Source organism: Pongo abelii, chromosome 16, assembly GCF_028885655.2.
Source record: "Pongo abelii isolate AG06213 chromosome 16, NHGRI_mPonAbe1-v2.0_pri, whole genome shotgun sequence".
In the NCBI taxonomy this organism is placed as follows: Eukaryota; Metazoa; Chordata; class Mammalia; order Primates; family Hominidae; genus Pongo; species Pongo abelii.
In genome coordinates this window covers 92,945,345-92,957,921 of record NC_072001.2, presented here as the reverse complement: position 1 = coordinate 92,957,921, position 12,577 = coordinate 92,945,345, and the positions used below count along the sequence as shown (strand labels likewise).

The 12,577-nt window shown below is 40.0% G+C and overlaps 1 protein-coding gene across 2 annotated transcripts in view; it reads left to right on the top strand.

Moving 5' to 3' along the window:
• AP3S2 (adaptor related protein complex 3 subunit sigma 2) overlaps nt 1-12,577 on the top strand; it is a 57,102-nt gene that overhangs the window by 12,555 nt on the left and 31,970 nt on the right. Inside the window, 1 exon segment of one of the 2 annotated variants that reach the window (NM_001131540.1) lies at nt 11,241-11,312. The exons of the other annotated variant lie outside the window; for it this stretch is intronic. Coding sequence (NP_001125012.1) covers nt 11,241-11,312 — 72 coding nt within the window. 2 annotated transcript variants of the gene reach the window in all.

Sequence of the window (12,577 nt, the reverse complement as noted above, 5' to 3'; positions counted from 1 at the left end):
AAGGAGTGGCCAAGAAATGCAAAAGTATATTTCTAGAGAAAAACGGACCGTGATGGGAGATTTGCTTTACTAGGTTTCATAATGTATAATAGTTACAGATGAATTGATTATCTAGAAAATCCAAATCAGTTGGAAACAATTGGAACTAATAATAGAGTTCTGTAAGGTGACTGAATACGTTTAACATATGGAAATTAGTAGCTTTTGGCCAAGTGCAGTGGGTCACGCCTGTAATCCCAGCCCTTTGGGAGGCCGAGGCGGGCAGATCACTTGAGGTCAGGACTTTGAGACCAGCGTAGCCAACGTGGAGAAACCGTGTCTCTACTAAAAATACAAAAAATTAGCCGAGTGTGGTGGCACATGCCTGTAATCCTAGCTACTCAGGAGGCTGAGGTAGGAGAACCTCTTGAACCCGGGAGGTGGGGGTTGCGGTGGGCTGAGATTGTACTCTGGCGTGGGCAACAAGAGCGAAACTCCGTCTCCAAAAAAAAAAAAAGAGTAGGTCAAAGCAGAACGTGGGGGGGTAAAATGAGTGTTCTCAGCTGATTCAGGTAGCAGAGCACCTAGGATAACAGACACTGGATACTTTGTTTCTTTTTTTAATTAATATGAATAAAACTACGTAAGTCTTTATGCAAACTGTTGTGCCTATTCTGCTAAAAACAGAATGCCTGGGTCAAAGGGAATTAATATTTCTAATCATAATGCATGTTGCTAGATAGATATTTAGAAAGAGTATGTTAGCCAGGCACAGTGGCTCACACCTGTAATTCCAGCACTTTGGGAGGCCGAGGTGGGCGGATCACCTGAGGTCAGGAGTTCAAGACCAGCCTGGCTAACATGGTGAAACCGTGTCTCTACTAAAAATCCAAAAAGTTAGCCGGGCGTGGTGGTATGCACCTGTAATCCCAGCTACTTGGGGGGCTGAGGCAGGAGAATTGCTTGAACCCGGGAGGTGGAGGTTGCAGTAAGCTGAGATAGTGCCATTGTGCTCCAGCCTGGGCAACAACAGTGAGACTCCGTCTCAAAAAAAAAATGAAGAGTATGTTAATTTATAATGCCTCCAGTACTATATAAGTTTGTTTCCTTGTAACTCCAGTACTGAAGTGTGTCATTTTAAATTTCTACTCAGAGATAGAGGTACCTCACACATTTGAATTTTTATTAATCATGCTTCCTTTTTCCATGTGTGGGTTTATAATTTTATTTTCCATGTCAGCCTTCTATAATATAATTGAACCACTTGTCCAGTGAAATCTAGATCCTGGCTTATGTCATATTTTATATATTCTAAGGTGCACATTGTATCACACTTCAATAACTCTAAAATCTGGATATGTGTTGTAGTGGGTGACATCTTACAATTATAATTGACAGCATTTTTTTTTCTTTGTTAGCAGATAAAATAATGGTTTGCCTTATCATCAACAAAAAAGTAAATCTCTGCGTATTTTGAGTTTATTTTAAAACTTATTGTTTTAAACTAATTATTGTCTAACCTATTATATTAAGTGTAAATAATCCATTTTTACCTCCCCTTGTTGAAGAAACTCTAATATTGTATACTGTATTAAGTTTAGAGTGAAACCCAAGCCCCCTATTACAGCCTGTAAGGCCCAACATGGTCTGGCTCCTTTGCCTCTCTCTCCCCTCACCATATACCTGCTCATCTTCACTATGCTCTAGCCTTCTTGCTGTTCTTCAAACACAAGTACATTTTTGTGTCTGGGCCTTTGTACTTGTTCTGTCCCCTGGAATACTCTCATCTAGGTTCCTTCATTTCAGCTCTTCGAATGACTGACTTCTTTTATCATTTATGTCTCAGCTCGCAGTTTAATCCTTAGACAGACTTTCTTAACACTCTATCTGAAGTAACCCCCGTCACATCATCCTGTTTACTTCCTTCAGGGCACTTAGGACAATAGAAAATATCTTGTTTCATTTGCCTCCTTGTTCTTCCCACACCCAGAATATAAACTGGAAAAGAACATGACTTGTTGACTAGGAACAATGGTATGTTCCTAGCATGTAGTCATCACACCTTTAACATTGGTTGAATAAACATTTAATACATAATTGGATTTAGTTTTTACTCTTCATTCCTTCATTTTATTCTTTTGAGTTCACTGAGTTACATTTTTCTTTCTGCATTACTTTCATTCATTTATGTTGTTTAATTTATTGTTTCTTTTTTTTTTTTTTTTTTTGAGTCGGAGTCTTGCTCTGTTGCCCAGGCTGGAGTGCAGTAGCACAATCTCGGCTCACTGCAACCTCTGCCTCCTGGGTTCAAGCGATTCTCCTGCTTCAGCCTCCTGAATAGGTGGGACTATAGGCGCCCACCACCGCACCTGGCTAATTTTTGTATTTTTAGTAGAGTCGGGGTTTCACCCTGTTGACCAGGCTGGTCTCAAATTCCTGACCTTGACCTCCCAAAGCGTTGGGATTACAGGCGTGAGCCACCGCACCTGGCTATTTATTGTTTCAATAGAGTTTCACATACGTAGTAAGACTAGTTATTTCCCCTTTGTGGCAGTTGTTTTTCAATACATTCTCTGATATTTATAACTATTTGTTCATCCATATATATTCTTGAATAATTTGTAAAGGTCCCAAAAAGTCCCTGTTGGATTATAATTATAATTAGAAGTGAGTTAACAGTTAGCATTTCCCTCTTGTTTATTCATTTCTTCTTTTGAATCTTACATTAAAGTTTCTTTTATTTATTTTTTATTTTTTGGAGACAGAGTCTCACTTTGTCACCCAGAGTCCAGTGAAGTCTAGGTCCTGGCTTATAATATCATATGTTATATATTCTAAGGTGCACATTTTATCACACTCTAATAACTCTAAAATCTGAGATCATGCCACTGCACACTGGTCAACAAGAGTGAGACGCCATCTCAAAAAAAAAAAAAAATGAAGAGTATGTTAATTTATAATGTCTCCAGTACTATGTAAGTTTGTTATATAATTTGGAGTCTCACTCTTGTCGCCCAGAGTGCGGTAGTGTGATCTCAGCTCACTGCAACCTAACTTTGAGGTTAGGAGTTCAAGACCAGCCTGGCCAACATGGTGAAACTCTATCTCTACTAAAAATGCAAAAAAAATTAGCCAGGCGTGGTGACGGGTGCCTGTAGTCCCAGCTACTGAGGAGGCTGAGGCAGGAAAATCACCTGAACCCAGGAGGTGGAGGTTGCAAAGAGCCGAGATTGTGCCACTGCACTCCAGCCTGGGTGACAGAGTGAGACCCCAAAAAATACAAATTAATAAAAATTAAAAGTAATCATACTCTATATATAGTTCTAAAACTTTCTTTTTCATCATTTAAGTTCTGGAGCTTTTTCCACATGCATTTTTTTTGATGGTGTATGATTTTCCATAATATGGATGTATCATCATCTTTGATTCATCATGCTACTTGTGGGCATCTATGTTTTTCCCAATTTCTTGCTATTGCAAAGGATGCTGCAATGACATCCTTCCACGTGCATCTATATGAACATATGTTAATTCCCATAGTACAGATTTCTCAATTGGAATTGCTGCTTTAATAAGGGTATGTGTTTTTTAAATGGATAGATACTGCCGGATTGCCTCCAAACAAAGGCTTTGCCTTTGATACTTGTACTAATGGAATGTAATAAGAATGTATCTGTTTACCCGTAACCTCACCGACTTTTGAATATTAAGAATATTTTCACACTGGGTGCAATGGCTCACGCCTGTAATCCCAATACTTTGGGAGGCCAAAGCAGGAGGATCGCTTAAGCCCTGGAGTTTGAGACCAGCCTGGGCAGCATAGTGAGACTTTGTCTCTACAAAAAAATTAGCCTGGCTGGGTGTGGCGGCCCACACCCGTAATCCCAACACTTTGGGAGGCCGAGACAGGCAGATCACTTGAGGTCAGGGGTTGGAGCAGCCTGGCTAACATGGTGAAACCTCGTCTCTACTAAAAGTACAAAAATTATCTGGGCCATGGTGCGAGACGTCTGTAATCCCAGCTGCTCAGGAGGCTGAGGCGGGAGAATCACTTGAACCTGGGAGGCAGAGGTTGTAGCGAGCCGAGATCATGCCACTGCACTCCAGCCTGGGTGACAGAGCGAGACCCTTTATCAAAACAAACAAACAAACAACAACAACAAAAATTAGCCTCGGGTGGTAGCATGCATCTGTGATTCTCAGCTACTTGGGAGGCTGAGGTTGAAGGATTGCTTGAGCCCAGGAGGTCAAGGCTGCAGTGAGCTATGATTATACCACTGCACTCCAGCCTGCATGACAGATCTTATTTTTGTCTCAAAAATAAGATAAGAATATTTTCAAATGTTTGCCAATCTGATGGGTGAAAAAATGCAAATTCATTGTTTTCACTAGAGTTTCCCTGAATAGTGGTGAGGCTGCATATCTTTGGTATTTGGAAATGTCTACGATATTTGTCCACTTTTCAAATGGCTCATTTGTTTTGTTTGTTTGTAAGTTAGATTTTTTCCTAATTGTATGCATGTTCTTTTTTTGTTATATTTATTGCAAATATTTTCTCCTAGTCCATTGGTCTTTTTACTTTATGTAGGTACATCTGGAAGTTGTTTTCTTCATAGCTCCCAAGGTATGAAAATATTCTCCAATAGTTTTGCCGTTGTTTTTTTTTTTCCTTTGGAGAAAACCATTTTTATTATCATCACCACCCAGCTTATTTGTGATGGATTATGTACCAGTGGCAAGATCTAACGAACATCTGCATAACATTTATTTTATGTTTTAAAAGATGAAAATAACTGTACAAGGTTAAGTACAAAAGTATGCAAGATAACAGACACAAAAAAATGCATGTATGAGATTTCATTCTACCTACAGCATTTTATGTTCAAAAAGTAGAATTCACGAACCAAAAAATATTGTCCTTCTGTAGTCCTGTCAGGTTTAGTGAAAGTGAGTCTAACGTGATTACAACACTTATATCACTGATCTGATATTTATGAAAAAAATCTTATTTTTCAATAAATTAAAGCCAATGCAAATGGGAATAGCATTTCAGTTTTTTGGTGTTTTTCTTTTTTTTATTTTTATTTTTTTTGAGACAGAGTCTCACTCTGTTGCCCAGACTGGAGTACAGCGGCATGATCTTGGCTCACTGTGACCTCCGCCTCCCAGGTTCAAGCAATTCTTGTGCCTCAGCCACCTGAGTAGCTGGGGGTTTTCACCATGTTGGCCAGGCTGGTCTCAAACTCCTGGCCTCAAGTGATCCACCTGCCTCACCTTCCCAAAGTGCTGGGATTACAGGCATGAGCCACCGCACCCGGCCACGTTTCAGCTTTATAAAATAGAGATATGAACCTGGATGGTGGTGATGGTTGCACGTTATGAACATTATCGAATGCTACTGAATTGTACATTTAAAAAATGGCTATGATGGTAAATTTATGTTATGTGTATTTTACCACAGCTTAAAAAAAAGAAAGGAAGAAAAGCCAGTGCAACACTCATACAAACTGGAACGCTAGCTCTTTGGGAACAAGGACCTAACATCAGAACAAGAAGGCTATAAGTTCCCAAACCTTAAAAGTATAATCTTTTTCAAACTGCATCCATTTCTCACGTTGAAGATGTGAAACCCAATCCTGTTCCTCTTTGTGTGTGGGTTTGTGATCTTGTCTTTTCATACTGAGCATCTAAATTGCTAAATATAGTACTTCCTATTGCTTCAAAGTCTTCTAACTTTCTTCATCAACTGAGCTACATCCAGCTTCATCTTCACTCTTAATACCCACTAATTTCCATATATATGACATTTTGGTTCTTGTTTCCCAAAGTCATAGTTCAGCAGGCGGGGAGTTTGCCCAGTTTTTCTGGCCTTGACTTTTTTCCTCTTGTTCAGCAAATTTCACTGGATTTCCAGCTGCTGTGTCATAATCCCTAGGTACAGCTGTTCTGTCTCTGCCAAAGCTGTTGCTTGCAGGGCTCCCATTTGAGTTGCCATAGCTGAGTTACTGGCATTCCTGATGCCGACAGGGCAGCAACATTGAGAACAAAATCTCTAGTAACTGGAGCTATTTCTTGTTTTTGTTTTTCAATGATTTCTTTTTCTTTTAAAAAAATTTTCCCCAATAACCCATCCCAACTATTTCTTTTTCTTGCTGTTCTTGTAATTTCTTTGCCTAGTCCAACCTCCCAGCTAAAGCTTCTTATGCATCCATTGCTGTACCTCTGCCTCTGAAGAGAGATGAACTAGATATCTGGCTTAAACTTTTGCTAAATCTTAGTTTCTCAATGCTCTACTTTCTCTCTTGTTTTCTGCTTCCTGTACGACTTCTGCTTCTTTCCTATGCATGTCATATTTATTTATTTACGTATTTTTCACACACAACACAGATGTAGTTTTTATCTTGAACAGGAGCAAGATCTGATCCATGGTTTTCTTTCTTTTTTTTTTTTCTTTGCTTTTTGGAGATGGCGTCTCACTCTGTTGGCCAGGCTGGAGTGCAGTGGTATGACCTCAGCTCACTGAAACCTCCACCTCCCGGGTTCAAGTGATTCTCCTGCCTCAGCCTCCCAAGTAGCTGGGACCACAGACGTGCACCACCACGCCTGGCTAATTTTTGTATTTTTAGTAGAGACAGGGTTTTGCTATGTTGGCCAGGTTGGTCTCAAACTCCTGAATCTCAGGTGATCTGCCTGACTGGGCCTCCCAAAGTGCTGGGATTACAGGTGTGAAGCACCGTGTCCAGCCCATGGTTTTCTTTTCCTGCTTCTAGATCATGATCGTTCTTCTCTCTGCTTCTGGATTGAGACTACTTGTTTTCCCTCTACTACAATGATGCCTTTCACGAGACCTGTATTTTGAGTGACTTCTGCTTCTTGATGGCTTTCTTTGTGTTTGTGTCTGTCCTCATCATTTTCAGATGACTGTATTTATTTATTGAGACAGCATGTCACTCTGTTGCCCAGGCTGGAGTGCAGTAGCACAATCACAGCTCACTGTAACCTCTGTCTCCCCGGCTCAAGCTTCTCACCACAGCCCCCGAGTAGCTGGAATCACAGGCACACACCACCACGCCTGGCTAACTTTTGTGTTTTTTATAGAGACAGGGCTTTGCCATGTTGCTCGAGCTGGTCTCAAACTTGTGAGCCCAAGCAATTTGCCCACCTTGGCCTCCCAAAGTACTGGGACTACAGATGTGAGTCACTGCACCCAGCCCATTTTCAGATGAATTTAGTCCCTGTCTTCCTTTATCAGAATAATGTTCTTTGTCATTATGCTCCTCAGAAGTGTATTTCTTAGAGGATTTGTTGTAGATCTTCTTGCCGCATCATGAAATCGGCTTATTATTTTCCTACCTGAGTCTGCAATGTCTTCAGTTCAGCCTCTTTGCCCATCAGCATGCTCTTTGTGTTTTCGTCCTTCATTTCCTTTCTTGTTTTCTTTCTCTTGACCTTGATTGTGATCTTGAATAATAATATTTTGAGTAAGAAAAACAGATGCATCTGACAGTTCTTTTTTTCCCCCACTATCTGGGGATGTCTTTTTCTGGGGCTAGTCCATCTGGTCTTGGATAACTACCCTATCTTGAGAACTCAGTCTTAATTTCATTAAACATCTTCAATGAAAACAGCCTTTTGGCACAGTGCTGCTGCAAATTATGGTCTGGCTCTCCTCACATGTGCTCTGGCTGCCACAGTTCAGAGCTCAGGCCACTAGGGTGGCACCTCCACTTGCCACTTTTAACAATACCAGCCACCTCAAAGCTTCGCCACAGACTGAATAGCTCCTTCCAGGGGCCTGGATGGCACCCAGGGGATCTGCTGTTGCTTTTTTAATTTATTTTTTTACATTTAGCTCATTAATATCTGTTAGATATTTTTATGTCTGCATTGAAATATGTAACTTTATTTTTCCCCCAAAGGATAACTGTTCCAACATTATCAGTTAGCTTGTCTTTTCCCCACCAACTTAAAATACGACTCTTATTTTAAAAATTGCATTTTACAAACATGTATGTTTCAGTAATTTATATTCTGCCCCACTGATCTATATTCCCATCTTAGAATTATACTTTTATTTTATTTTTAAAATGTATTTAGAGACAAGGTCTTGCTATGTCACTCAGGCTGGAATGCAGTGGTGCCATGATAATTCACTGCAACCTTGAGTTCCTGGACTCCAGCAATCCTCCCACCTCAACCTTCCAAGCAGCTGGGACTACAGGGGTGTGCCACTATGCCTGGCAAATTTTTTTATTTTTTATTTTTTGTAGAGACGATGTTTTGCTATGTTGCCCAGGCTGGTCTCAAACTCCTGGGCTCAAGGGATCTTCCTGTCTTGGCTGCCCAAAGTGTTGGGATTATAGGCGTGAGCCGCCTCACCCAGCCTTAGTATTATACTATTTTAGTTAACAGAGCTTTACAATGAATTTTGATACCTAGAAAGACTGCACCCAGGTGAAATAAACAGCCTTGCTGCTCACACAAAGCCTGTTTGGTGGTCTCTTCATATGGACACGTGAGACAGATTTCACTGGGGAAGCAAATAGCCATGGGGGTGGGCAAGAACTATCCATGATTGTAGAGCTTTCAATCGGCCTTTTATTCTTGTAACAAATGAAAAACCAAGGATTATCAGACATCTGAGGAAAACCTCTAACATAGAAGAAGGAGATAAAATGAACAAACAATAAAAAGCAACTTAAAAATGGACACCATATAAAGAAAGGAAAACAGTTAAAAAAAAAAACAAAACCCAAAACCCTATTCTTAAGCTACAGAGAAAGCCTGGCCAACATGATGAAACCCTATCTCTACTAAAAATACAAAAATTAGCCAGGCATGGTGGCACATACCTGCAGTCCCAGCTACTCAGGAGGCTGAGGCAGGAGAATCACCTGAACCCGGGAGGCTGAGGCTGCAGTGTTCTGAGATCAAACCGCAGCACTTCAGCCTGGGTGACAGAGTAAGACTTTGTCTCAAAAAAAAGCCACAGAGAAATAAAATAAGACAAACATAAATGGATGCTAAACAAAAACACTCACAGCCTTGTTCACACAAAATGAACAAAATAGTCTCTTAGAAATAAAAAATGAGAGGAAATGGAAACAAACAAAAACCCACTTCAATTGAAGTATTAGAAAATCAAGTTAAGCAGTTGTCTCAGAATGGGCAGAGATGGAAAATGGGAGAGAAAAGATAAGAAAATAAGACAGAGGCCGGGCACAGTGGCTCACGTCTGTAACCCCAGCACTCTGGTAGGCCGAGACGGGGATCACGTGAGGTCAGGAGTTCGAGATCAGCCTGGCCAACATGGTGAAACCTTGTCTCTACTAAAAATACAAAAATTAGCCAGGCGTGGTGGTGCATGCCTGTAATCCCAGCTACTCAGGAGGCTGAGGCAGGAGAATTGCTTGAACCCAGGAGGCAGAGGCTGCAGTGAGCCAAGATCATGGCACTGCACTCCAGCGTAGACGACAGAGCGACAGTCTGTCTCAAAAAAAAAAAAAAAAAAAAAAGAAGACAGACAGAGGTCCAATACTTGAATATAAGCAGCTCCAAAAAGATTGATTAGGAATGTGGAAAGGAGGGAATTCTCAGCAAAATAATTTGATAAAATTTCCCAGAACTGAAGGACTTGAACTGCAGGATTATAAGGGCTTACCAAGTACCCAGCATAGTGATTGAGAAATAGACCCATTTAACTATGTGTCCTTATAGTGAAATATTCTGGCACTGTTAAAAAAGTAAAGATTTATGAATAGCATTAATATGAAATTATTGTATGTGGTTTTTGGCATACATGTATATATCTGTTAGATATGTTATCTGGGAGGAGAATTACTAGGTCATAGAGCATGCATACATAATGTCAAATAGTTTTCCAAAGTGGTTGGTATGTGGCAGAATACAGTGCACTGGTTACCAGTCTCAAGAAAGGAATCTAAATACTTTTGCCCATTGCATCTTGGTATCAGAGTCGGCAAGGAAAAAGTGCAAACACTGGATAAAGCTTTACTTACATAGAGAAGAGACAGCAGGATCAGCTCCAATAGTGTGCATTGGTTCCTCATGGCAAGTGGGTCTGTCTCCCCAGCAGCTGCTGCAGGGTGGTTTGCCTACGAGCACTCATCTTGTGCTACAGTGGGAACAGTGTGCCTGGTCTCCGTCACTTGCTGGCCTCAAGTAAGACCCATTTTCATGCAGTGCCAAACAATTCATGACACTGCTGACAATGAGATTGTTTAAATGAGGTCATTGTCAGAGAAATTAAACAGTTATAGACAGATACCTAGGTTGTAGTTACATGGTGTGTTCTTTCTGAAAATTCATTAAACTGTGCCCTTGTCATTTGTACACTTTTCTGTTATGTTTTATTAAAAGTTAAAGGTTCTATAGAGAAGTAAGCTCAAGGCTTTTAAAAAAAATTTTAAGTTGTAAACACGTCAATTAAATTTATTCATGGGAAGGTGTTTTGTAGGCTAAATAACTGACCAAAAAAATTAAAAAGGGAAGATGTTTTGAAGTTAATGTTAGCTGAAATTAAAACACAACTATGTTAACCCTGTAATAATGAAAAATTTTTTGTACATGTATTCATTGAGGACATAGTATTGTAAGTAGTTGGTTTTTTTAATTTGTTATTCTTTTATGTCATTTTTTTCTTTTTTCTTTTTCTTTTTTTTTTTTTTTGAGAGACTCTCACTGTCACTCAGGCTGTATTGCAGTGGTGCGATCTCTGCTTACTGCAACCTCCACCTCAAGCGATTCTCGTTCAAGCTATTCTTGTGCCTCAGCCTCCCAAGACTGTAACAGGCTCATGCCACCACACCCAGATAATTTTTGTATTTTTAGTAGAGATGGGTTTTCCTCTTGTTAGCCAGGCTGGTCTTGAACTCTTGGCCTCAAGTGATCCGCCTGCCTTGGCCTCTCAAAGTGCTGAGATTGTAAGTATGAGCCACCATGCCCCACCATAAATTGGCATCTTATAAAGGGGGAAAGAGCCACATGTGTCTGCTGGTTGTGTTGCTGTGCTGAAAACAAGGTTTTCCTGTCCCAGATTATTCCCTCTAAATCGAGATAAGTAGGGTGATCAGCTAATGCTGGAGACAAAAGGTAGGTGTTTTGTTTTGTTTTTTTTTTTTTGAGATTTATCATAAAGTAAATAGTATTGTGACAGCCTGTTTTACTTTCAGATGTGACATTGATAAAGCTGCGAATATGTTCCTATTTCTCTTCTTTATCTATTTCTCCTTGTTTTCTAGGTTTTTGTGGAAACTCTGGATAAGTGTTTCGAAAATGTGTGTGAATTGGATTTGATCTTCCATATGGATAAGGTACATTCTCTTGCAGTTCTCTTCCAAACTAGGGTTACTAGAAAACCAAGAGCCTTGGGCATCTCTAGCCACCTCTACATCTTCATATTGTTTCTTGTTTTTTTTACTCTTAAGATAGTCCTAGAACCTGTTTTATTTAATAGATTTAATAGTTTGGGTTTTGTTTTGATTTTGCTAAGATCTACTAACAGTTTTAATGTGCATAAGATTATTACTAGGCCTATATCGTGGTTCATCTGTTCACAGACTGACTTCTTGATATAGGAGAATGATGTCACTGGCTACTTGGCCAAAGGTGAGATAAATAGTTTTATGTTGATTATAAAATTAGTTTCCTACTCATAGGCCAGTGACAATGAAACTTTGGAATAATCATGACACAGGGGCTTTGACTTAGATAGTAAAATTTATATCTTTCCTAAAGAGTAATATAGTGACTAAGATATCTGTAATGTAATTCAAGGTCAGGTGATATTCTGTAGGAAGGCAGACTATCAGAGGCAGAATTAAAATGGCCCCAAGTAGGTGTTCTCAGATTTGTTTTGCTAGCATAACTGTGACATGGCCTATGTCCTCATATGCCAAATTAAACTTGGGCGATAGCCAGCAAGGGGATACGAATTGCCATGTTTATTTTATTCAACTTATTACATGCTGTCCCCTGTGCAGTTTACTGGTGCGTCTTTGGTTTGCTTGGTCCTGGTTTTTCTTCAACTGATTGTTGTCATTATGAGCCCTGGCCCTTGGAGAGAGATGATTTTTTAGGAGACTGCTGCTCATTGCTAAGCCATGATCCTTTATTAACCTTTTCATCATGATGAAGTAGGAGTTTTTAGATCCATCATTGCTAGCATTGCTGTCTAAAGGACTTTCTTGTTGTTTTTCAGTAGGGTCTTCAGTCTTAGTTGACTCTGTTGAGGTTGGCAGATCCCCACTTTCCAGGGTAATGTAGTGAATGCATTCTTGAGTTTGGATGACATTAGAATGGAGTAAAGTTTTGTCTCTCACCATCTGACATGGCTCTGTGACTCTATCAGCATCCTAGTGCAGAAACATGATGGAACCCTTTTCCTTCTTTAGATACTTAACTTTGGACTCCCTGACAACCTCACGGGGCTTCCAGTATTTACTGATGCTTTTGAGTCACCCTCCCTTTCATATGAAAGGGTTGTATACTTTTTGGAAACTTCAGCGATCTGTTAGCACCCTTTCTTTGCAAGCACTTAGAGTTGTTTTGTACTTTTCATATGTTAAAGATCTGCTGT